This window comes from Rhinolophus sinicus, chromosome 17, assembly GCF_057876585.1.
Source record: "Rhinolophus sinicus isolate RSI-liver-muscle chromosome 17, RSI-T2T, whole genome shotgun sequence".
NCBI lineage: Eukaryota > Metazoa > Chordata > Mammalia > Chiroptera > Rhinolophidae > Rhinolophus > Rhinolophus sinicus.
Window position 1 is genome coordinate 2,073,774 of NC_142517.1, and position 25,031 is coordinate 2,098,804.

General features: G+C 56.5%; 2 protein-coding genes and 1 long non-coding RNA gene across 4 annotated transcripts; 2 read left to right on the forward strand and 1 right to left on the reverse strand.

The window, feature by feature from the left end:
- Nucleotides 1-28: 28 nt before the first annotated feature.
- Nucleotides 29-19,715, reverse strand: RRP1 (ribosomal RNA processing 1). 2 transcript variants are annotated; one of them, XM_019745752.3, is made up of 14 exons: nucleotides 19,574-19,715; nucleotides 16,268-17,500; nucleotides 15,183-15,265; nucleotides 13,215-13,272; nucleotides 11,534-11,619; nucleotides 9,789-9,850; nucleotides 7,458-7,587; nucleotides 7,318-7,382; nucleotides 6,883-7,040; nucleotides 4,297-4,376; nucleotides 3,603-3,700; nucleotides 3,396-3,415; nucleotides 2,432-2,545; nucleotides 29-2,059 (listed from the first exon to the last, which is right to left on the reverse strand). In XM_019745752.3, the coding sequence occupies exons 2-14, from the start codon at nucleotides 16,398-16,400 to the stop codon at nucleotides 1,836-1,838; spliced, it is 1,311 nt and encodes a 436-aa protein (XP_019601311.3). In that variant the 5' UTR covers nucleotides 16,401-17,500; nucleotides 19,574-19,715; the 3' UTR covers nucleotides 29-1,835. The 2 variants fall into 2 exon arrangements, with proteins under 2 accessions (XP_019601311.3, XP_019601312.3); XM_019745753.3 differs by lacking the exons at nucleotides 16,268-17,500; nucleotides 19,574-19,715 and adding an exon at nucleotides 15,780-16,093.
- CSTB (cystatin B) lies at nucleotides 19,612-23,499 on the forward strand. The gene is made up of 3 exons (XM_019745754.3): nucleotides 19,612-19,745; nucleotides 22,729-22,830; nucleotides 23,117-23,499. The coding sequence occupies exons 1-3, from the start codon at nucleotides 19,680-19,682 to the stop codon at nucleotides 23,243-23,245; spliced, it is 297 nt and encodes a 98-aa protein (XP_019601313.2). The 5' UTR covers nucleotides 19,612-19,679; the 3' UTR covers nucleotides 23,246-23,499.
- On the forward strand, nucleotides 20,156-22,045 carry LOC148754727 (uncharacterized). Its single transcript, XR_016019710.1, has 2 exons — nucleotides 20,156-20,524; nucleotides 20,608-22,045. It is a non-coding gene; the product is annotated as an uncharacterized LOC148754727 (long non-coding RNA).
- Nucleotides 23,500-25,031: the final 1,532 nt, after the last annotated feature.

A 25,031-nucleotide genomic window follows, 5' to 3' on the forward strand; every position in this document is an offset into this window, starting at 1 on the left:
AGGGCCGGAGCCAGACACGAGGGCCACACACTGTACGACTCCATTTATTCCGAAATCCAAATCGGGAAGTGTAGAGACAGAAAGTGGATCAGAGGTTGGCACGGGCTGGGAGGTGACGGCTAAAGACACCAGGTGTCTTTTGGGGGTGAAACATTCTAAACTGGCAGTGGTGATGGTGCCACAACTCTGCATGTACTAAGCGTGTAGATTGTCCAGCGTGTGAGCTGTATCTCAGTAAAGCTCTTTGAAGAGAACACACGGGAGAATACACTCCATGCCACCTTCTGAACTCCGCTTTCCTGGGGGACGGCGGTTGGGGTCACGTTCAACGTCCTCTTACAGTTTCACCCCTTTGCCAGTGAGACCGTTTCCCGATGGGGGAGAAGCGCTGCCCATCAGACACAGTGGCCTGCAGTCCCCAGCGGCTGAGGGGTGGGCGGTGGGCACCCACAGTTACAGTGGGAGAAAACGTGGTTAAATATGCGGAGGCTGGGATTCTGGAGGGGGGGTGGTAACAAAAGCGGGTGGCACTGATCTGCCAGCGAAGGGCCCTGGTTTAGGAACAGCAGTCAGGTATGCCCCTCCCGCCCCGAAATCTCTACAATACAGCTGTTTCCTTTATGACCAAGGGATGTCAACAGACAACAAAGCCCCCCCCCCCACACACACAGAGAATGGCGCCAACAGAACCCTGCCTCCTGGGGTCCCTGCCAGGGAAAGGGGGGGCTCTGAGTCAGCCAGGTCACTGCACCCATGCTGAGCTCTGGCCACCAGCAACTGGGGCTAGATGTCCTTGTAAGTAAGCGGCTTTGGGGAAAGAGAACTGTGAACTCCAGCCGACTCTGCCGCTGCGCCCCAGGCCACCACCCGTCACCAGCTGGACCGAAAGAATGTTCACAGATTGCTGGCTCCCCACGTGCAAGCTGTGCAGCTGGGCTTTGGGGACTGGGGTTCAGATCAAGCCTCTGGGGGGTCCTCTCTAGGTCGGGCCTCGCGCTGGGCTCACCCACACACCTCCACCCAGCAGCGTTGGCCGGGGTGCCCGTGGAACACAGGATGTGGACTAAACCGAGACTGTCACCTGTGGAACCCTCAGCCATGGCTGCAGCACTGCCTGGAAGCCACTGGGCGCCCACACGGCGCTGTCACGGCCCCATTTCCCTTCTCACTGAGACTCTGGGGCCAGGTCCCGCTCCCAGCACAGCCACTCCAGTGAGCACCCCTCAGCGCCCAGCCAGGCAGACACAGTGCTGGCACTTAAGGCAGGAGGAGCACGGCGGGTCTGCCCACTGAACATCGGATCCGGTCTGCCTCCGTGTCCCAGGAGACACCCTTCCGGCCTCAGGCACTTTAACCCCAAGTAATAGGGGCCAACACCACCCACGGCTGACACCAAACACCAATTTATATTGTGGGGAGCAACAGAGCCTGGCCAGACACCCCCTGCCAGCACTCTGAGTCCTTGCAGATTTTGTTTGAGAAACATATAACCAGCCTTTTTTCCACAAAAAAGGGTACAAAATATAAACACTGCTCGGAAAGCGGCACCTGTGTAAGCACATGGGTCAGGACGGCTGTTGCTAAGAACACACAGGTTTTACTCCCGGCCACCCGCCTGTGGCCAGGGCGCAGCCAGGGAAGGAGGGCAGGGGAGGGCAGCCATGGGAGCTGCAAGTCTGAGGCCCCGCCTGCCCGAGGACACACTGGTCTGGTGACCTTCTGACCATGTCGGGGTGTGGGGAACGTGGCCCACCTGTCCTGCACTCTCACGCACAGGGCGCAGACCAGGAGCCGTGGAGATAGCACGTCCCTGCCTGGGCTGGGCCCAGCGGATGTCACTTGTTTTCCTGTGTCCGCTTCTTTTTCACCTCTGGCTCCTGGCAGCCAGTCACCTTTGCTCTGGCCCCTGCCCGAGGTCGCCGCTGCCTCCTATGAGCCCCTCTCCTGCCTTGGGCCCGGGTCTGCTCTTGGGGCACAGTGGGGCCCGTGGCCACGTCCTGCCTCGTCCTCCGGGACCCAGCGCTCGGGTCTGCACGCAGGTCCTCCTGTCCATCTCTCCCTGAAACAGCAAGAGCACATGAATGAGGCACCAAGTAGGCCAGGTGACAGGAACACAGCACAGTCTTCAGCAAGGGCTGTCACACTCTCACCACGTGTGTGGACCAGCTGGGGAGAGGAGGAGGGAGGAAAGGCTCTGGGAGCAAGGAGAGCACAGCGCGGGGAACAGATCCTGGAAGCACCCTGAGCAGGAACGATGGGTCAAAACCCACCAGACACACAGGTCAAGGACAGAAAAGGGTCAGAGAGCGGCTGCCCAGACCGCAGCTGCAGACGGGAGGCCCGGCTGCATGAGGCAGCCACACTGCTGGAGGCGGGGAGGAGGGCTATGCACCTGGAGCCCGGCATGTCCCGTCCAAACCACCAGGCCCACCTGTCTTGTTGTGCAGCCGGCATTTGGGCAGACGCCTCTTGGTCCTCCGGCCCCGCCTCCCTTCTTGGAGCTTCCTCGCAGCCTTTTCTGGAATGTCCTCCTCAGGGAAGAGGCCTAAGGACCGAGGCAGATGATCAGGGCTGAGGGCAGGCCTGGTTTTGTGTGCGTGTCCCACTTCCCCTGCCCCAAGCTTCATGCAAGGAGACCCCATGTGACACCCGCCACGGCTCAAGTGGCTCGAGTCAGTCAGCACGACACACGGAGGAGCCGGCTCCTGGAGCATTCATGACACATCACGGCCCACTTCCTAAAAACACTTATGTGGGAAAGGACGACACCTTATGGGACAATGCTGGTGACCTGTATTGTAATGGGGTTCGAGTGACACGGGTCTGCACTGGCCAAACCCACCCGAGGCAGTGCTCGTGCATTTCACTGTATGCGAATTCCACCTAAAAAAGACTGGACTTTAGCTCACGATGAGCATGAAGCACTTCGCGTACGGTCTCATGGAAGAGCCGGGCCCGATGGGTAGGGAGGTGACATACAAGGACAGTCAAGCGTTGATGGCAGAGTCGAGGTGGTGGGTACAATGGTCCTCACAATACAACCTTTCAACTGTGCCACCCACGTAAAAACTGTGACGAAATGTCAGGGGAAAGGCTACATCTGCACTCACCGACCTTCCAGAAAACCGTCTTTCAGTAAAAGCCACCCCAGCTCCATCAGCCCTGCACCAAGATGTCTGCAGCCCAGCAGCCTTAGCAGCCCGGGAACTTTAACCAAAAATGCAGACTCTCGGGCCCCACCTGCCCTGGACCCAGCGCTGACCCAACATGAGCCACAGAACCCTCGCCCGCCTGTGTCCCAGGCACTGCAGCCCCTGCAGACGATGCGTTCTGCAGCCCACGCCCTCCCAGGAACCTTCCACTCGGGCGGTCTCAGTGCGCAGCCCTGGGCTCACCTTCCGCGAGGTCCTGCAACCTGGAAGAGTGAGAGACGGTCACTCACACAGAAGGCGGCTCTGTCCTCCCATGCCCGCTGCCCTAGGCAGGGCCCCCCAACCTGAGCCCCGAAGCCGTCGGCTGCCCTCCCGCCTGTGTGAACCCACTTAGACAGGGAGGGGGCAACCCCAGAGCCGTGGGAAGGACAGGCCTTTAGAGAAACGTACTTTCGGATGACCTTGTAGAGTCGCTTCCTATTCGGGGACGGGGTGTCCTGCTGACCGGCCACTTCAAACAGCCTGTTGGCCACAGCCTCATAGTCGAACTGTGGCACAAAGACACCGGGGGGGGGGGGGGGGGCCGCCGTCAGTCAGCGTCCAGGCTGCATGATGGGAACCCAGCAGAGAAGCACAGGACACACCCTGACGTCCCCCTGACATCCCCTCAGCCGAGGGTACCGTCTATAGCATGGGGCAGCAGACACATTCCAGGGCAGTGCCACCCAGCAGAAACGTGAGGGGCCACAAGGCGAGGCCCCGCAACTTTAAATCATCTGGTAGCCACGTTAAAACAAGTAAAATTGGTTTTGATCAATTTCATTTAACCGATGACTAAAATCCTACTAATTGCACAAGTAATCAATATTTAAAACCTATTGGTAAGTGCTGTACACTCCCCAGGAGGCGGCCGGGCAGACTTGGGGGGCGACGAGTGGCGAGGCCTCTGAGACCAGTCGCCCGGCCCCAGCCCTGTTTATCAAGGCCTCCTGCTCTGTAAGCACGGGGTCCCCCAAGTCTCAGCCGGACGGCTGCCGTCCCTGCTCATGGCACCTCCTCCCCTCCAGACCCGCCGGCCCCCCAAGTTGGCAGCGCATCAGAAGGCAGAGGCTGAGAGCGCAGCCCAGGAGTCCAGGCCACGTACCTGGAGGACAGGGCCAGCGCTGTCCTCGTCACCTCTGGCTTGCTCCTCACCCAGGTCCACTGCAGCCCCACGGGAGGAGCCTAGAACGAGAGAACACACACGTGGCATGGCAGGCCTCCAACACCACACCTGAGAGCCAACAGCCCTCCTGCCAGGGCCCTCCACCTGGTAGAGTGCACAGGTGGAGGCTGGGGGAGCCCACAGCACGAGACAGGCTCACACACATGCCTGGAAACAAGGGGGACGTCCCAGAGGACGTGGCCTTATGGAGTGGAAGTAAGAGGGAACTACGAGTGGGCATCTTAAGCAGTGAACGCAGCGTCACAAGTTCCAGAAGGAGGAAGAACTGGTGCAGCCAGAGCGGGACTGAGGGACCTTGGGGACAATGCTCAGATCACTTGGGGCTCTGATGTCACTGCCTACAGGCGTGCATGGCAGGGAATGAGGACAGTGGCCATAGGCAGGCCCGCGGCCCGGCAGGGGACTCCTGGGTCTGCCTGTGTGGGGTGACTCAGGTCCTGGGAGTGGGAGGGGAAGGGAGGGACAGGAGATGCAGGATGGCAGAAAATGGGGGCGGAGGGGGGCTGACTAACAAGACAGCTGGGAGCAGGCAACGCAGGTGTGAGGAGCTGGAGGAGGGAGCAATTACCCCGGAATTGATGGTGAGTGACATTCCACAAGACCACTCAGGGGGAAAGGTCAGGCTCAACAAAGTGCTGGGCAACGGGACACCCACATGCAAAAGAATGAATCTGGACCCTTCCAAACACCACATATAAAACTTAACTCGAAATGGATCAAGATCCTAAACTTAGGACCTAAAACAATAAAACTCTCAATAGAAAACAAGACAAAAGCTTCACAACATTGGACTTGGCCATGCTTTCTTGGATGTGACGCCAAAGGCACAGGAAACGTGAGAACAAACAGACAAACTGGACTTCATGAAAATTGAAAAACGTCTCTCAAAAGACTCAACGGAGTGAAAATGCAGCTCACAGAAGAGGGGAAGCTATCTGCAAATCAGGTGTCTGATAAGGGATGTGGGTCCTGGATGCACATAGAACCCCTAAAACTCAGCAGCACAACAATCCGACTGGAAAATGGGCCGAGGACTCGAATAAGAAGCTGTACAAATGGCCAACACGCCCGTGAAAACTGCTCCTCGTCGCTCGTCACTAGGGAAAAGCAACCTAAACGCGCGAGATACCACCTCACACGCATCAGCATGGCCGTCGGCATCAAGACGAGCACTAACAAGTGCGGCGAGGACGTGGAGAAAAGGGAGCCTCGTGCACTGATGGGGGGATGTAAAGTGGGGTAGGTGCTGTGGAAACAGCGAGACATTCCCACCCCCTGCCCCAGCAATCCCGTTTCTGGGCACACGCCGGAAACACCTGCCGTGGGGTCTGGCTGAGAGGCATCGCACGCCGTGTTCGCAGCGGCGTGACTCACATGACTCTCAAGGGCTGAGGCGCGGAGGCAGCCAGGCGGCCATGCACGGCCAGCGGCATGTGGTCTGTGTGGTGGGGCACCACTCAGCCTCAAACAGGGACAGAATCCCGACACCTGCTACGACATCGATGGCCCTGGAGGACGTGACGCTGAGTAGAGTAAGTCACAGACGGCAAGTTCTGCCTGACCCACTGACCTGACGTCCCAGAGCAGGGACAGCAAGGGTCGGGGCTGGGGGAGGGACTGGGCAGCTAGCGTTTGATGGATGACAAGTTCCACTTCGCAGAGATGGACAGCTCTGGAGAAGGCGGTGGTTACACAACAGCGTGAACGCACCTAATGCCGCTGAGCTGTGCACTTACAAGTAGTTAAAACAGTAAACTTTGTCATGTGTACTTGCTACAAAGAGTCAGAGGCAAACAGGAGTTCTGAAGCTGCCACAGCCACACGACACTGTACCCAGGCACTGCACGGGCCACCCAGCAGAATGGGACACCCAAGGGCAGCTGCAGTCCCGCGAGGACCCACGTCAGCACCGAGACGGCGACCAGATACCATCGCTGCTAAAGCACCACCGGACGTGCCCCCTAAACCCTTCAGTGGGACAAGCACTCCAGGCACATTCCCTTCATTTGTTCCTTCATTCATTCACTCATCTGGAAATGCATTCATTCACCCACTTATCTAGACTCTCGGCCGCTACGTCAGCCGTGGCTCTCAGCACTGGAGACGCAGCTGTGGTCAGGAGTTCCCTGTTCTGTGGAGCCGACCTCCAGGGGGGAAGATGGCCCAGGATGATGAACACGTGACTTATATCACTGATCTGTGCCAGGAAGTGAGGCTGCACTTCAAACAGGGTGGTCAGAGCAGGACCCCCAGTGACGGCAGAGACGGGCGGGGAGGGCTGAGCGGGCAGCCCAGGGCGGGAGAGGAGGGTCAGAGAGGAGCTGGGGGAGTCAGGACAGAGGCCTTGGAGCAAGAGCTGGAGTGAGTGACACATGCTTGTTTTTCAAGGACAGATTGGGGCGAGGGCAGAAACAAGAGGTCCCAGCAGGAGCGCTGCGGGCTCGGTCCAGGGCAGGTGCCACAGAGGTGGCAGGCACGTCAAGTGGGACGCCCAGCGATCCTCACCTCTAGTTGGCTTCTCACACAGCTCGCCCGGCTCCTGCTCGTTACCCTCCGACAGGTCCTCCGCCCCCATTTCATTCATTAGGTCCTCGATAGCAAACGGGGCCTGTTCCACAATCGTTTCAAAGATGCTGCGCGTGATGTTGTGCAAAACCAGGGAGCTGAAGGGACAGCGGGCACGGGGCAGGCCGTCAGTCGGGCCCGAAAAGACAACGGGCACGGGGCAGGCCGTCAGTCGGGCCCGAAAAGACAACGGGCACGGGGCAGGCCGTCAGGCGCGCTGGGGGCAACAGAGGCCAAGTGCTGCGCCCACCACCCAACAGCCTGGCCCCTCATGGGGTTGGGTCATGCGGACACAAGGGAACAGCAGCTTCCCAAACACAGTCCCCCAAAAGCTCAGTGCAGAAGAGGCCAGCGGAGGGTGCCCGGGCCACTTACTCCTTCGTCTGGGCGGCGATTCTGCAGAAAGGCTCGATGAACTTGAGGTTCTGGTCCGCCGTCAGCTATGGGGATGCAGGAGCTAGGTCAGGCCCAGGTTCCCAGACCCCGGGGAGAAGCTGGGCCACCCCGCCTCTCACCTCGTCTGCGCCCACTTTGGCCAGCTCCTCCAGGAAGATTTCGATGAAGTGGCTCTTCACCCCATTGGGGGCCTGGCTGTCGGGGTGCAGGATCTCCGTCATCAGCAGTGCCAGCAGCTGTTCCATGTGCCTGAGGAAAGAAGCGGGCAAGTACAGCAGCAGCCACGACAGCACCGCACACTGCTCCTATGGAAGCGGCGGGCTCTGACAGGAACATGATGGCAGGCAGGTACCCCGCCTCCCACACGCCCACTTCCACACCCACAGTCCATTCCAGCAGAAAAGACCCACACAATTCCAGACTTAGGTGACCGAGCCAGCACCTGAACACACGGCATGACTGAGGTTTGGCTACAACACACAGGATGTGTAAACATCACACAGGCCTCCCCTCCATCCTCGAGACAAGTGGGGGAAGGCTTGGTGTGACAGGAGGCTGCCTCTGCGTCTCACGTCCCTTCCTGCTGTCCTCGTGGGTGCTGCTCGCTCAGGAAGGCAGGACAGAACGAACTCCAAGACAAAGGACGGAGGCCACAGAGCGGGGACGGGCTGGCCCCCAGATCCCGCTGCACTGAATACACGGCCCGTGAAGGTCACAACAGACCTCTTCCCGCATGGCATGTTGGTTTCCAGGGTCCCAGGGGCCGGGCTCCCAGGTCAGGGACCAGCCTGCAGGGGTCTAGATGCATGAACTCCTAGGTGCCTGATGACACATCTCCATCCCCGAGCGGTCACTGTGTTCTCTTTAAGAAGCTGCCCGAATGACGTGGGTGCACGGCTACTGGGGCACCCACCGGATAGGCAAAGAAAGAGGCCGCTTGGGAGAAAGGACCCGGGGCCAGTGCAGGTGCCAGAGCTCCCCTCCCCGCTCGGAGGCTGGTGACAAGGCTGACAGACGTCTACCAAAAACAAAGCAGTTCCACTTGCTGCATCAGAGCAGAGAAAGGCTACAAGAGTAATCACACCAGCAGCTCTGGTCGCCCCACAAAGGGAGGTTATCGATTTCTCCACAACGATCACTGTGCTGAATTACTAGTAACACTGAGGGTGAGACTACTTTCAAACCAACACAAATTATCTGAAACAAAACCGTCCCTTGACACTTAGTTCCGCTTCAGTCACCAGCTACCCACCAGGTAACCCACAGCCCACGGTCCTGAAACGAGTGAGACGCCCCCACGCCCACCTCAAGGTCCTCATGGGGATTGAAGGACGAAAACCACTGGAAACCAGAGGCACTCCCGCCCTAACATGAAGCCACCCTAGGAATTCTCAACTTAGAGACGTTCAGGTAACTCAAGTCCCACTCCTCCTGGTCATTTTCATGCGGGGAAAGTGAGCCAGGAGCAGGAACTACTAACCTAACTGTTGTCCCAATGATGAGCAGTGCCAGCAAGCCCGGGGCCGCAGCTGACCTCACATCTGGGGACTAGGGTTAGTGTCCACGTACTTGACATAAGCCCTTTGAATGTACACTTTGTAATAACAAGTCAATTCAAAAAGCAAGTTTCTAAGCCCGTCCCCTCGCTGCCCTCAAAGTGATGCAGGCGCAGAACAGACACAGGAGGTCACTGTCAGTGAAACAAAAGGCAGCCTGCAGATACCATGTCTCATCCGACGCCACTTTTGTACCATCAATGAAACATCTGAAAATTATCTGTTGGGGTTAAAATGGCTTTTTAATGTCTTATAAGTTTTCTGCGTTCTTTATATGAGCTCACATCACTCTCACAATTAAAAAAAATTACAAAGGAAATTTTAAATTAATTAAACCAATTTTTAAATGTGGACATTCCAAACGCCCCGGAGGTCTGGAAACCGGCTGCCCAGGCCTGGATGCAGCGGCCCTCCCGCCGCTGCTCGGTCCCAGGGTCCTCCAGGAGGGGCGGGGAAGGGCAGCGGGAAGAGCTAAGAGCCGAGGACTGCTCAGCGCCAGTAGAAACACAGGCCACTGGCCATTTGGGGGGACAGATTACCCCACTACAAGCACCCAAGTCAAAAGTGAGAAGTTGGGGCGAATAAAGTATTTCTAGAACTGGGAGCAACTACCACTGATAATATAGCTAAACACAGTAACACACAACATACGTCATAATGACTCACATGCTGACTCACAGAACGCACCACTGAAGTTGAAAGCAAACGTTTCCGTGAACACACGCAAACCACAATTTTAAAAATGCCTTCACTTTAAGCACCATCGTCACCCTTTTGTGGAAAGGCTGACATCACTTTATGACAAATAATTAAGAGAGAAACACGTGAACCCAACCCCCCGGGACACAAATCCGGACTCGCCCGTGAGCAGTCAGGACACGCTGTGACACAGACCTTTCTTCCCACCGCCGTGCTTTCAGGGCCTTCAAGGACTCGTTCAGGACCATCCGCATGAGCTGGGGCACAAAAGGAGACCCGTTAGTGGGGGCACAGCCCGGGCGGCCCGACATCCCCTCTGCCCGTGGTCACGTGTGGCCCAAACGCACGCAGGCTCCCAGAGGATGAAACGTGGACAGGACACCAAGCCCTCGGGACCTGGCCCGGAGGACGCGCTGCTGCACAGGGCTCAGAAGCCCCGACTCCCCAAGCGCACCCGGAAGTCAGGCTCACAGAGGACACAGGTGGCAATGGCAGCACCGTCAACAGCAGCTGAGCCAGACTGGTCCCCATTTCAGGAGGGAGAACGGGATGCGGCAAACGTCCCCCACAGGAGGCAGAGCGCCCCGAATAGCCAGGTCTGGAAACTGAGAGACCACTCCGAACTCCCCCAGGAACTTGTCCCCCAGCAGAGAGCGGAAGGTTGGCTTCCTGCAATCCAGGGGTAAAGTCTCCCCCAAGCCTCACTGTTAAACCAAACCCCAACACCTGCCCACAGTGCCCCACTTCTCTACAAGGGCTCACAGCATTTGTGGCCCGGTGTCATGCCCACAGAAGGGTCCAGTGGTGAACAAAGGCAACAGAGGGCAGGACAGAGCAGACATGGCGGCCAGGATGCCCGTCCCCAGGACACCAGAGGCTGTTTCCCATCACCCGTGCCTGCAGTGCCTTCAAGAGGGTGGGCCTTTGTGGGGGGCTGTGCTGCTGAACATGCTCCCATGGGGACATGGGAAATGGGCCTCAAAACGCCCCAGAATCCACGCTACCGAAGGGCCCAGAGACTGCACTCAGGGCACAGTGCACTGACACCCGTAGGAAGCCCCATGGCTTGTCACCTGTACTCTGGGACCTGCAAAGCCTGGGCCCTGGCGCCGCTCACGGCCCCACGTGCCTGGCGTCCATCTTCCTTCCACCCTCAGCTCCCTGCCTGGCCCGCCAGCTGACATGATGCAGTGCCACATAACCCTGGCCACGGCTGAGCAGGTGGATGGTCTGAGTGGCAGATCACAAGTCACTGCAGCCCTGAGGGGACCTGTCCTCACCCCGTTCCATGTGCCCACTGGTCAACTGCTCTCTTTATCTGGGACCATCCTAGGTCTGAGGGGACACACTGTAGTAACAAGCCTGCGGGAGAGGGGACGAGGGCGGGCAGCAAGATACCGAGTGTAAAAACCAGTTCTTCCTGCGTCTGAGGGCAAGTCTAAGCCAAATTCACAGGCAAGCCCCACAGAGAGGACAAAACAGGGATTCTGCACAACCGTCACGTGACTGCCCTCGCCCAGAGGCAGCCGTCTTCAGGGGCGGGCAGCCCCCTCCATCTTGGGCACACGCTCATCGGCTCAGCTTCCACAGCTGGGAAGCAATGGCTTCACCACTGAGTCTCCCAGGAGGGCAACTGTGACCGTCCCCTGAACCAAGAGTCTGTGCGGTGTCTCAGGACTGTTTCTTTGCCCGTCACCAGCCCTCAGCCTGGACAAACACCGTAGGCCCAGGCACGCCTGACCTAGGCCTCGGCTCTCCTCACGCACACCGGGCGCAGGGTCAGTCACAGGGTGGCTGCACTGCCCAGAGGCCCTCACCTCCACCCATCAAGGCGGGGGGCTCAGAGGCCAGTCCACTCCCTCCCTCCCTCCCGACTCCGCAGGGCAGCACGCCAGGGTGCCGCCTGGGGAGCCCACGGGGGCATGAGGCCGCCCCCTCACCATGTAGAACTTGTCCAGGCGCAGTCTGTCAATGCCCGTCCACTCGCGATTCATCGTCTGCCAGAAGGTCTGAAGGAACAGGTGCTCTGGAGAGGAAGAAGGCCAGGAGTCATAGAGGAACATGGAGGCCACTTGGGGACGCGAGGTGCGCCAGTGTCAGGAAATGCCGTCAGGACATCGTGGCAGCCCAACTTGGGGTTCTCGGCCGAGAGGCGGCACCACGAATATGGCTTAGAAACGGGGCTGGGCGGGACCTCAGGGAGGAAAGCAGAGCTCACCTCCAACTCCAAACGCAGCCACATCCTCTGAAGAACAGGCGCAAAGAGCAAAGCCACCAGCAAGAGCGGCGGCTGCTCGGGCCACTTCCCCAGGCTCTCGGTACCCACCCCCTTGACTGGGCTTGGCCCTGCCTGCCACCCAGGCCTGACCTCGCTTAGGCCCGAGAGAGGCACTAACACAATCAAGCACAAAACCCTCCCGATAATGACTATGCCAGATTCAGGGTGCTATGGCTGAGCTGTGTCCCCCCAACTCCTATGTGAAAGCCCTAACCCCCTACCTTGGAATACAACTTTATTTGCACATAGGGTCTTTAATGAGGTGATTACTAAGATAAAATGAGTTCACTGGGTGGGTCCTAATCCAATCTGACTGGCGTCCTTTTGAGAAGGGACCAGGACACAGACACACAGAGGGACGGCCATGCAAGGACCAGGGAGGACACTGCTGTCTACATGCTCAGGAAAGGCCGCGGGAAGAAGCCACCCTGGGACACCTTGACCTCGGACGCACGTCCGCTGTTCCTGGTTAGCCATCAGCCACCAATAGAACTGCTGTGGCTATGCCAGCGGGTGGGTGGGTCGGTTGGCAGAGAAGCGGATGGCAGACTGCGGATCATGTGGCTCCTGCTTCCTGTGTCTCCAACCCAGCCGCCAGTGAGAATATAGTGGTGTGACTCCCCTATCTATGGCTCCGTGGGTGTTCCTTTTTGGTGTCACCATACTGTGTCCACCTGCTGAGAGTGGGAGCGGGACCCAGAGACACTGCATGACAGTGACATCTCCCCCACTGATCACTGCAGGGCAGTTAGAGACCCTCCCAGGTGAGAAAGCAGCTCCTTGCCCACCCGCGCACCCCCTAACTGATTCCTTTACCCACAAGTCTATCTGAACTAAACCTACCCACGTAACGTAAGCATGCCATTGTGCACGCCAGTGACCCTGCCAGGCCTGGGCTGCCCTCGGGGCAGTGGACGGAGGTCAAAATGCTGGTGCCCAGGCCCCGCCCTCAGAGCTGGATTTAACGAGACCAGAGTCTGGACGTCAAGATTTCTACAGACTCCAAACTGACTCCAATGAACAGGCAGCAGGGTTGGTAACTACTGATCCTGGTCAGGACAAAAACCAGTTAGGAAAACGCGGAGGAACCTCACAACTGTCAGGCGAAATTCAGCCAAGCAGCTTGGTAGCACTGTGAGCTTTCTGTTTCACTTTAAATACAAGATATAGCCCTTTAGACTTCTGAGCTGAGTATATTTAGTTGACCTGTGTCCCACGCTTACGCGCCAGCAGACACCGGCTAGAACGGGGGCCTCAGAAGCCAAGCCTTCGGCATGTGGTCGCTGACTGACGCTCAGCGACCTGGCCTTACAAAAGGACTTCGCCATGGCGAGGATACTCACGGGCCTCGGCAGTCTGGAAAGCATGGATGAGCTGGGAAACGGTCCTTCCTAATTCCTCCTGTGCAGGAAACAGTAAAACACTCCCTGAGTCACTGAAGAAATGTGGTCTTACAACTGACAGCAGAAAGGCCAACACACTCAATTGTCCACTCGTCACACAAGAACCGGCTTCCACTGGCTTGTTCAGCCCAGTGGGCGAGGTTTGCAAGTTACACCTGTGCTGTGAAAGGGCCCCCCTAGAGCCAGGCCAACGGGCCCTCCCAACAAGGGCAGTCACTGTCCTCACGACCACGGCTGAGCCACAAGCAAGAGGCTGACAATCAAAGGAGGGGTGGGACAGGCAGGGTAGGGCAGGACAGAGCGGGGGCTTTGGGACGTGCAGCCACCTGCCTGGCAGAGAGGGCCAAGCAGACCCCTGTGAGTCCCTCACTGCCTGCATTCCTTGACTGTCACGGGCCAAGCATTACTAGTGCACTTGCGAAACACAATCCCACAGCCTCCCCCAAGGGTCTCTGGTTTAGCAGGCGCGGAAGACAGCACAGGAATCTGCCTTTCAAATACCTCCCCCACCACCCAGGATAGCCTAAGGAAGGGTAAACAATTCCCCCTCTGAGAAACCCCCTCGTGCTCTGCCGGTGGGGCTGTGCACGGGAGCAGTCGCTACGGACAACACCATGGAGGGTCTTCGGGAAATTAAGAATAGAATTATGACCCAGCAATCCCTCTCCTGGGGATCTACCCCAAACTCTGAAACATTTATCCATAACGATATATGTACCCCTATCTTCACTGCAGCATTATTCACGGTGGCCGAGACATGGAAATAACCAAACTGCCCTTTGATAGATGATTGGATAAAAAAGATGTGGTACGTATATACAATGGAACATTACTCAGCCATAAAAAAGACGAAATACTGCCATTTGTGACAACATGGATGGATCTTGAGATTATCGTGCTAAATGAAGTAAGTTAGATGGAAAAAAGTCGAGAACCATACGACTTTACTCATGTGTGGGATATAAAACTGAAAGCAACCAGTGAACAAGACAAACAAGCAAAAACTCATAGATACAGACAACAGTTTAATGGTTACCAGAGGGTAAGGGGTGGGGGGTGATAGAAGAAGGGAAAGGGGTCAAACATACGGTGATGGAAGGAGAACTGACTCTGGGTGAACACACAATGCAATAAATATGTAGATGACGTAATACAGAATTGTACAGTTGAAACCCCTATCATTTTACTAACCAATGTCACCCCAATAAATAAAAATTTTTTAAACAATGAAAAAATAAATAAAAAGGAGTATTTTAGGGCAGTGAAACTACTCTGTAAGACACTGAAATGATGGCGCCATGTCATTAGACATTTGTCCAAACCCATAGAACACATGTCCTGATGGAAACTGTGGACTCTGGGTCATGATGACGTGTCAAGGTAGGTTCACCGATTGCACCAAACGTACCACCTGGTGGGGACGTTGACAACAGAGGTGGCTGTGCCTGTGTGGGGGCGGGGTGTATGGCAAATCTCTGTACTTCCCCTGAATTTTATAGTGAATTAAAACTGCTCTAAAAAATAACGTCTATTTTTTAAGAAGACAATACAAAATGGCTTCAGGAGAAATCTGTGTCTCAGAAGACTTGGACCCTCTCCGTCGGTTTCCATCATTTCAGGGCTCAGTTTGCAATCTCTCACAAACACAAGACAGGTAACCCAGGTGTCACCCACAGGATGACCTGCACTACTGGCAGTCACCTGTGTAGCTGTGGTGCTCAACTCAGCACGTGTAAGACGTACCCTAACCAAACGCCCTGGTATCTGGCCAAAAAAACCAGAAAGGCACTGGAGCTATAAAACATCTCCCGGCATCTTCAGCCATATTACAATCCGGCCCCAGCACACGCCTATCTGCCCTCCTGCCAACACTGCTGCTCCGTTTCTGTGGCTGCTTCCCACACTCACCTGGAGGAGTGGCTTGTCCTGCATCCACATACAATAAAACAGTCCTTTCCACACCTTCAGCAGCTCGTCATGAGTGAAACCACCTGCACCAAAAAACAGCAACACTCAGACAAAGTGACCCCAACTTTTTAGTGCCAGGAACGAAGCCAGAGCAATGTGACTGCCTGAACAAGACCAAAGTCCTACTACTGTAAAGATACATGGCCCTCCCCTCTGCAGCCATCCTAACTCAGAACCCACTGGGCCTGCGGCTGTAGGGACGCCCCCCAGGTAACTGACATTTCGTGCGTTCAATAAACACTGAGAATCTACAATGTCAGGCACTGTACTCCATTTGTGGAGATTCAAAATTGAGTGAGTTGCCATTTCCTGCGCTGGATGACGGCTGCACAGGTGAATTTGGTGATAATTCATCCAGTGTTATACCTGGGGTTTGTGCACTTTTCTGTACTATACTTCATTTTAAAAAGTTAACTTGTCATGATAGTAAGGGAGGAAGACAAAAAAAAAAAAAATCCCTCGAAATATTGACTGCGTTCCTAACCACGTGTCTGGCACCCTATTCGCCAGCAGGGTCCTCAGCCTGCAGCTAATCACCCGGGGAGCTTCCTGACACAGACCGACGACCTCGCATCCAATTGCGGATTCGGCGGGATGGGATGGGCCCAGACATTCGCATTTCTAACAAACGTCCCGGTGCCGCTGACGCAGCTGATGGGGACCCGCACGTTGAGGACCAAGAAGCATTTCTCTGCCCTCGCGAAGCGTACCCTACAGCGACACTCAAACGACAACCTAATCACTGCACAAGGAGGATTACACAGCGACAAATGCCACGGGCGGGGGGGGCAGCGGGAAGCACCGCCCGGAGGCCCGCCCCGCCACGTGGAGGCTCCACGCCGCTCGGAGGCCACCGGCCGCGACCGCTGCCGCTCCCCGGGGCCCCGAGGCGCCGCCAGGCCCGGCCCCCGAGGCGCCGCCAGGCCCGGCCCCCGAGGCGCCGCCAGGCCCGGCCCCCGAGGCGCCTCCCGCCAGGCCCGGCCCCCGAGGCGCCGCGCGCCCACACCCGCCCGCCGAGCGCCCACCTGCCGCCCGCTGAGTCCTGGCGACGATGTATTTCCGGAGCTTCCTCACCGCGCGGTCCCGGGTCACCTGCTCGTTCCCCGCCAGGCGCTGCGCCAGCTGGATCTCAGGGGGCAGCTGCACGCGTGGAACCATGGCGACCGCTGCCGAGACCCCTGCGGCCACAGACCCACCGCTTCGCTCGGGCGCGCGTGTGACGTCACACAGCGCGCCGGTCTCCGCCGGGCACGCTGCGCGGCGTGATGCGCATGCGCCGGCCTGCCAGGCCTGCAGGCCTGCGCCGCGTAGTGGCCAGTCCCCGCAATGACAGCGCTGGACAGTTATTAAAAGGAGGTTATTAAGCGTGTGCCTGCTTTTGGGGGGGGCTGTAGTTCAATCTGGATGACGAGAAACGGCTCTTGTTTAGCACAGAATGCCAGCGAGCTCAGGCGGAAGGAATGGTAGAATTGCAGAAATTCCTGTGCAGCCCCCAGTGAATCTTTGATTCAGGCGAAGGTCATCAGAAAGCAGCACAAGGGCTGGAAAAAGGTGACCCGGGACGAGTTTTGCACATGTAGCCCAGATGGCCTGCCACCGCGGGCAGCGTACCTCCACTTTCCCCGTCCCGCGCAACTGCATCACCTGGGGGCAGTCTAGCCTGACCCTCATCCAGCCTTTAGGTCTGCTCCCCGCTCTCAGGACACAGAGGGAGACTGGGACCGGTGCGCTAGAAGACAATCACCACGTTGGGGCTGGGACAGTCCACAGGACAGCTGTCCTGATCGCTTCACAAAGTGAATGCCATCGACGAAGGAATGAATGAATGCATGTGAAGGAGGGGAATGCAATACACAAATCTTGAGTGGATCCTGGTTCAAAGGAAAAGCTGTAAGTCCTTTGGGGGGCAATTGAGAAAGCTTACATATATAGACTAGATGTTATGTTATAGTGTGATTATATTAGGTGTGATAATGTAGCGTTTATATTTATGCAAAATGGGCTCAGCAGACTTTTTCTGTGAAGGGCCACATGTCAGGGAACGTCAAGACCAAGTTTGTTCATTTGCTAGGAGGACACAGGACTATGATGTGTTATGGCAAAAGGATACAAAGCAAAATCAGCACAGGGAAAAGGCATGTGGAGTGAGCCCAGGGGAGACCAGGAAGAAGCGTCCAGAATCCTCTCCAGGTAGAGTCACACAGGCTGCGCTCATCTCCCCAGCAAGGAGCTGTGACAACTCAAAGGCGAGATGTCGACTACATGGGAGCAAAGTGGAGAAACACAGGCTTGTTGTACATGGGTGGGTACGGGATAGTTAATATGTAACATTTACAGTACATAGAGATGGCATGAGGGCAACAAGACAACAGTTAGGGGTTTCGGGTCATCCACCTGTGACAAGGTGGTTATGCCTCCAAGGGATGTGAATAAGAAAATTATTCTAACTTTTCAAAGGTGAGTTTTCCTAGATGCATAAGAACAACGCACAGAGCTTACTTACGATAAAGACTGATCTTTTACTAAGGAAGCTATGAGTCTTGGATGTGACTACCCACCATGACCTGCCCTGCTAGGAATTTATGATCAGATCACCCTGTGAGGTTACTTTCAGTCACTGAGCTTGTCAGGCTCACTCAATTATGAATGAACTGTAGGGATCTTTCCTTCCCCTCCTCCCAGGGCTCAACCACACCTGGCCTCCCACCCTTCCCTGAAGTTACAGAACAGGCTCTGCCTTGGCAGGTACCTGAAAGGCTTGCCTCCCACACACCTGCTCATGGGCCCCTCCCAGTGGGGATCGGTACTGGGCCTCCAGGGGACGGCCAAGGCTGGGTGTGCTCCTGCAGTCAGCACCCAGTGATCGGAAAGGCCAGCATCCAGTGAGGTGCAGCTCTGGCCGGAAGGCTGCAGCTGGAGTGCCACCCTCAGCCCAGCATGAGTCATCTCATCACTGGACTCCTTTGTGACTATCCACCTACGTCAATCCTTCATTGTGTCCCTGGGTCACATGCTGGTGACATCCAGAGTGGCCAGCACAAGGGGGGAGGGGTGCTGGGCTGGGCCTTACAGATGAGGGGTGCAAGGTGGTCGAATGTGCTTGGGAGTGAGGCCAGGCAGGGCCTGATCCTGGACTCCAGGACATGCTGGCAGCCCCCGTCTCTGTCCCCAGCACCTCCTGGTGCCTGCTGGGCACAGGCTTCTCCCCGCTCTGCCCTCCGTTGCTCTTAGGTCCAGCGTCCCACTTGTCTCCAGGTTGTCCCCCCACGTCCACCCCACATCCTGCCATGCACGGGGCCAGGGCCATCGAAGGGTTCCTCTAGGGCCCAGGCCCATCTCCACCTGGGGTGACTCCTGCTGTCTTCTGCAGGGCCCAGGCCCACCCCTGCCCCAAGCAGTGACCTCTGATTTACCCTTCAGGGCCACACCCACCCCAGTGCCCAAGCAGACCCCTACCACATGCAGGGCCATGCCCATCCATGTAGGGCCTGCCTCCAATGTCCCCTGCAATGCCCTGTAGGGGAGGAAAAGATTTTCCCTTCTTCCCTTCTAGGTTCTTTGGATGGTCTAATAATTAAATTGACATAGGCCAGATTAACAGAAGAAAAACAAATTTAATTTCATACATAGGGAGCCTCATAAAAATGAGACCCAAAGGCTGAGGTCTATAGCTGTCCATCGTTAAGGGCCTGGATGGGGGTCTGCTGCTTCCTGGGGAGGACGGAGCTCACAGGAAGATGGGGAGAGCAGGTGTTTGGTAACCAGATGTCTGCCCTGCCAGCAGGGGTCTTTTTTCAGATAAGCGTGTTATCTCTGATAATTCGCTCTTTCTGGACCAGGCCCCCTATCTACATGCTTTTAGGCAATTAAGGGAGAGGTGAAAGTTTTTCCAGAATTTCTGGGTCTTGACTGTCTTCAGCTCAAAATCATCCACATGCCAAAGTGGCACATTCTGGGGTGGCCTGTTCTGAACCCCTTCAGCCCACGCACACCCCCAGGAGCTCCGACTCCTGACCACCCCCACCGCCCTCACCCCAGGCGGAGACGAGAGACGCCCCCCATCCTCCAGGGCTCACACTGACCCCTCGCTTCCCCAGCTCCTGACTCCCGGGCCACGAAGACCAACACCAAACCCCGGGTGGGGGGTGACACGCGCTACAACACACCGTCCTTGATCCCCAGAGGTGCCCCCTCGCGGGGGTCTCAGGTAGCGCACTGCACCCGCCCCGCATCCATTCCCCGCAAAGGGGGCAGCCCGCGCCCCCCCGGCCCCGCCCACGCGTCCCCAAGGCGCGGTTCCCCCGCCCCCTCCCGCCCTCCCGTCACGTGACCTGGACAAGTAAAGGCGGAGGCCACCGCGCTCGGGAGCCGCAATCGCAGTCCGCTGCTCTGTGCCCGCTGCTCCGCTTCCGCTGCCCCGACACAGGCGCTGCCAAGATGATGTGCGGAGGTTGCTCCAGCACCAAGCCCGCCACGGCCGAGATCCAGGCCGTCGCGGACAAGGTAGGCCCTTCCGGGTCCTCCTGAGCCCAGGGTCGGTGCGGCCCTGTCCGCAGAGTGACGGCGCCCGCCCGGAAGCCGCGCTGAAATGCGCGTGGGGCGCTGGGCTCGGGACGCAGCCTGTGCGTTGCCGACGCGGCCTCGGGCGGGTCAGGGGCTGCGCGCGCTGAGGCGCTGAGACGGGAGGGGCGTGGTGTGCTTGCCCTCAGGTCCATCGGGGGGAAACCGAGCCCAGGTGGTGGAGCAGGTGGGGTAGATGTGAGCAGCCATTGGACCTGGGGGAAGCGCATGCATGGTCCTAAACTTCCCCTCTACTCTGGTACTCTGTGTACGTTTGCGGTGACCCCCAAAGAAACGTCGTAAAACAGAAAACAACAGAAACCAGGCTGCCGTGCAGAGGCCGGGCTCGGTTCAGACCCTGGTCAGCACTTGACTCCCGGCCTGGATTTCCTGGTCTGTAAAGTGGGCACCGCCTAGGTTCCTGCACAGAAGGTTCTGGGGAAGGTGGAATGGTCCAGCCAGCCCTACCTGTCTTCACGGGTCAGCAAAGGCCACCCCTTTACAGGTGGGGGTTCAGGCCACATGGAAGCTGGGGTTCTGAGTGAGAAGAGGAAAACTAAAACCTTTCTCCGGTAACTCTCCTCCCTGCTGCTGCTTCTGGACCCAAAGGCATGCAGCCAGCCCTGCGTCCTTGCTCGGTGGTTTGGACCACCTGACCACAGTGAAGGGTGTGAATCAGTCCCAGGAGACTTTGAAAATGAGAAATTTGCAAAGAGTATGTGGTGAGTCAGCCTGAGTGGTGGTGCCTGGGGCCATCCCCACAGCCACTCAGAGCCCAGCTAGCATTACTGTTCCTGGTTTTCAGGCCTATGAAACTCCTCACTTGTCACGCGAACTTTGAACGTGCATACCCTCATTCAGGAGAGAGACTGGCTGTCTCAGGCCCCTTTGTGAGTTTGGCGTCTATCACTTGAGATTGATATGGAACAGGGCAGTTGTCATGGCTACTAGGGGGCAGTTATTGAAGCTGGATATTTGCTGGTGGCAGGGACACTGTCTTGTGGCTGTTTGCACTGACTGCTCTGCAAGCACTCTAGGTTGCAGGTAAGGAGAACAGAGGTGAGAGACTGAGCCCCGGCCAGGAGGACGTCACTCATGCCCGTTCTGTAATCCCAGCCTCAGGAGTGCCCACTGGTCCTATCCTTGGCCTTCCCTGGCCCTCTGCCCCGCTCTGGTCTCCTGAGGGCCGGTCACTGACAGCTTCCTAACTGACCTGGGCCTTCTGCGCCCCCCTGGGCGCTCGCCCAGCCCAGCTTTCTCCTGGTCAGCAGCAGCATCAGTGCACTGCTACCCGCAGGCAGTGGCCTGGCCTTCGAGGCCGCCACGTGCCTGATCCCACTGTCTGCATCTGGGTTTCTCACAGAGCCTTGCAGACGGCCAGGGCTTTCCTGCCTCCACTCCTGAAAAAGGCAAAGAGGGAGGCGATGCCTCCCCAGAGCCCTGGGTGGGTCTGGAGGTGTCACTCACCCCGTAGGCATTGTCCGTTGTCTGCAGGGTCAGGTCTCTGCAGGCTAAGCACGGTCCTGCAGGTTGAGTATTCAGACACAGGTAAGTCTGCAGGGATCGCAGTGCTAGGGCGTGGGGGTGGGGATGGCAGAGGAGTGGCCGGACCCAGCCTGCCCTCTCCCCTCCTGACCCTGCCTCCTGTCCTTGGCTGCTCAGACTCCAGGCTCCTCTCCATTCTTATCCCAGGAAGGGTCCCTTCCCAAAGATGCCAGAGGCCACACAGCCTTTTCTCAGTGGCCGGTGACTCACTTGTGAGTAATCCAGCCTGCTTCCTGCAGGGCTTTAACTAAAGCTGGTAACCCTCTTGGACCGGTTGTGTCAGGTTCTGTCACTCCCACTGTCAGTGGCCCCAGTGCCCACCAGTTACCCTGAGGCCTTGGAATGAGATTAGATTTTAAATTAAGAAAAAGAAAAAGGCAAACGTGCTCTCCTCTTCTTCCACAAAGATGCTCAGTTTCTCAGAGGCCAAGACCCTGGAAAACAGGATTGAACCACAAGTGCGGTGACTGTTGGACACGCGGTCGGGACCAGCCTCTGTGCACAGGCCTGGGGTCCTCTGTGCAAAGGACATCGTCTAAAAATGCAGCATAAGGAATAGAGTCAGTGGAGTTGTAACAGCTACGTAGTAGGTTGGAGGAGGGGGTTATCACTTTGTGGGGGGTGTAAATGTCTAACTATTACATTGTTTTGTACACCTGAAACTAATAAGAAAAGTAAAAAATGAAATAAGTAAAAAATGAAAATGCAGGAAAGCGCTTCTGACCTGCAAAGCACTGTATCTGCTGCCCGATGTGTTGCAGACCTTAGGTCTCAGGGCCCAGGAGGAAAGTTAAAGAGAAGGAAGGCACATACACAAGAAGGAAGATTAAATCTAAACTTAAACTTAGTTTAACATTTTTAAATGTTTTATATTTTAATTTTTTAAGAAAGTTTATTGGGGTGACAATTGTTAGTAAAGTTACATAGATTTCAGGTGTACAATTCTGTAATACATCATCTATAAATCCCATTGTGTGTTCACCACCCTAGATTTTAATTTTAAAAGAGGCATTTAAAAACTACACACAGTCTTTCAAATGACCTGTTTGCAGGTTAAGTAAACAGAAAAGCAGGGAGTAACCTTGCACATAGTGTCATAATGAGGAAAAGGTAAAAATTTCCCTTGCCTAGAAAAGCGGGCAAGTGGTATACTGAAATTGTAGCTTTGGAATCTGGTAGAATTAAGAACTTGTTTGCTGTACTTTATCCTGAGAGCAAGGTTTAACAAACTTCCTTGGTCACAAAGGATAGTCGTGGTATAGAAAACGTCTGAAAGGTGGACGTTAGAATTGCTGGTAACATTTACAGTGAGATAGGAGCTCATGTCAGTTACTGTGCAGGAAAAAAGCCATTGAGTTTTTCCCTCTGTCCCCTCCCCCAGGTGAAGTCCCAGCTGGAGGAGAAGGCAAACAAGAAGTACACCCTTTTTAAGGCTGTGGAGTACAAGAGCCAGCTGGTCGCGGGGATGAACTACTTCATCAAGGTGGGGTCTCAGCCACGCAGGAGGGTCTGCCCTGAAGTGGGTGCTCGTGCAGACGTGGGTGGTGGGGGCTTGTGGGTTCCAAGAGGGGTGCTCGAAGGGGGGGTCCTGTAGCAGCCCCCAGCTTCAGGAGGTTTGTGGCCCTCCAAAGTGAGTGTGCACATGTGCCATCCTCCATGGAGGAAGGACCAAGCCTTTGGGGCAACCGAGGGCGTCCACGCACCAGCACCTCTCAGCCTGCCGGAAGGTCTCAGGATGCACCTGCCCCCTCACGTGATGCCCTTTGCAGGTTCAGGTGGATAATGACAACTTCGTACACATCCGAGTGTTTGAAAGTCTGCCGCACGAGAACAAGCCGCTGGCCTTGCACGACTACCAGGCCGACAAGACCAAGGAGGACGAGCTGGCGTACTTCTAGCTGCCGATTGTGAAGCAGCCCGTCGTCCCCGCGGGTCTCTGTCCCCTGCACGCACGCTTCTGGAATCACACATGAACGTCGTCTCTACGCTGTGCTACTTGCAGTGGAGGGGGCATCACGCACCTGTCTTGCATCTCTGTTCCTGACTTTCATGATGTTGATTTTCTTCCCAATCAATGGTCTTAACTAAATTGCTTTCAAAGGGGGCTTATATTATCTCTAAATACATATATTTTTACGTCTTTGCAAATTTTCTCCTTTGTTTTGGATTTTTTTTCTTTACCTGAAACAATAATCATAATGTAAAGTGTCCAGACATGTTTATAAACTTCTTCCATGGCCATGCCCAGGCCAGAGCCGGCGGGACCCCCTTCCCCCTGAGCAGCAGAGCCCAGCCAGGTTGCCCACGGTCACAGGAAGTGGGTGGTAGACCCAGGATTCCAGGCGTCTGTCCGACTACAGGCCGGCAGGCTGTTGCCTTGACTCTGTGTCCTGCATCCAGGCCCTGGTTCCCCACCACCACCCCGTAAATGGATCCGAGTAGACCCGCTCCTAGACCATTCGCTGCGCTCAGGCTCAGTCACATGCTTTATGCTCTCGGAGAGACTCCCAGATGCAGTGACGCTGCAGGTAACAGAGGTGCTCCTGCAAACTCCTGTGTGTCTGCCCTGAGTGCCATGCCTGGAGGGCTCTCCTGAGCTCACCACTGAGCCGCAGGTGCTCAAAACCAGGCAGGGGGCATGTCTGGTTTAAGAATTCTTTTGGTTTCAACAAAGGGTGCCTGCCCACCCATGAAGCAAGTCCCATGGTGGGTTGGTTGGTTGGTTGGAAACAGAATTAGGAAGACTGTCTGCGATATTGTAAGAATGACGACGGGTAAGATTTGTGTGTGGCTCAGGGTCAAGGTAGAAAATGTGTTTCTGAGGGTTGACATTGGTCTGATGTTCCTGCACCCCCTGGCCTCTGCAGCGTGGGGCACTTTGTGCCAGGATCGGGCCGTCAGGTCATGAGGTAATGAGTGTGGAAGGGCCTGATGGGCATGCAGAGCCTTGAAAGTGGCAAGAAGAGAACTGAGTAACGAGCTGTGCGCAGCCTGCTGCCTTTCCACGCGCTGAAGGATAAAACACCTCTGTGCCGTGCTCTTGGTCTTGGCAAACAGTCCAGCAATTTTGCACTCAAGACCTAATGTAGTCTCCACCTGGGAACTTCCAGTGACCGGTGGGGGGATGGCCTTGTGGGTGCCAAGCAGGGCCACTGGCCCGTGCCCTGCAGGCAGGGAGCCCCCTGGAGGCAGCTGTTACTGCCAGTGGAGACAGAGTGACCGCTTCATGGGTGTGGCCTGTCTTCCTGGGGTGACATGAGTGGCGGTTGCACAACATCGTGAAAGCACTAAGTGCCGCTGAGCCTTGCTCTTGAAGATGGTTACATGTGTGCCCTGTGAACTTGACCTCAAGAACTCAGCACAGTAAACCAGAGCCAGCTTGGGGGGCCCCTTGGCAGAGGGTTTGAGGGACACATGCTGGACTGCAGCTCTTCCATCTGCCCCCTGGCCCAGCCTCTCCTCTGCCCGCCCTGGGCGCTCACCCACGGGCACACCCTTGCCCTCTGGCCCCCGCTGCTCACTGCAGGGTCCACCTGGGGGGTCTGGTCAGTGCCCTCCCTGCGACAGCACTGTTTTCTGGGTTCTGGTAACTGGCCCGCCAGTTAGTCCTCGCGCCAGTCTGGCCGTGGCTCCCCTTCCCTCCGTGTCCCGACGCGGGTGCTAACCACCCTTCCCTCTCCCCGC

Bases quoted from the DNA above. Each gene is read 5' to 3' on its own strand.
- RRP1 (XM_019745752.3), bottom strand. From the start codon at position 16,400: ATGGTTCCACGCGTGCAGCTGCCCCCTGAGATCCAGCTGGCGCAGCGC. The intron at 15,266-16,267 runs GTGGGCGCTCGG...TTTTTGGTGCAG, and splicing joins CAGGACTCAGCGGGCGGCAG to GTGGTTTCACTCATGACGAG. The intron at 13,273-15,182 runs GTGAGTGTGGGA...TTTCCTGCACAG, and splicing joins AGGACAAGCCACTCCTCCAG to GAGGAATTAGGAAGGACCGT.
- CSTB (XM_019745754.3), top strand. From the start codon at position 19,680: ATGATGTGCGGAGGTTGCTCCAGCACCAAGCCCGCCACGGCCGAGATC. The intron at 19,746-22,728 runs GTAGGCCCTTCC...CCCCTCCCCCAG, and splicing joins TCCAGGCCGTCGCGGACAAG to GTGAAGTCCCAGCTGGAGGA. The intron at 22,831-23,116 runs GTGGGGTCTCAG...TGCCCTTTGCAG, and splicing joins GGATGAACTACTTCATCAAG to GTTCAGGTGGATAATGACAA.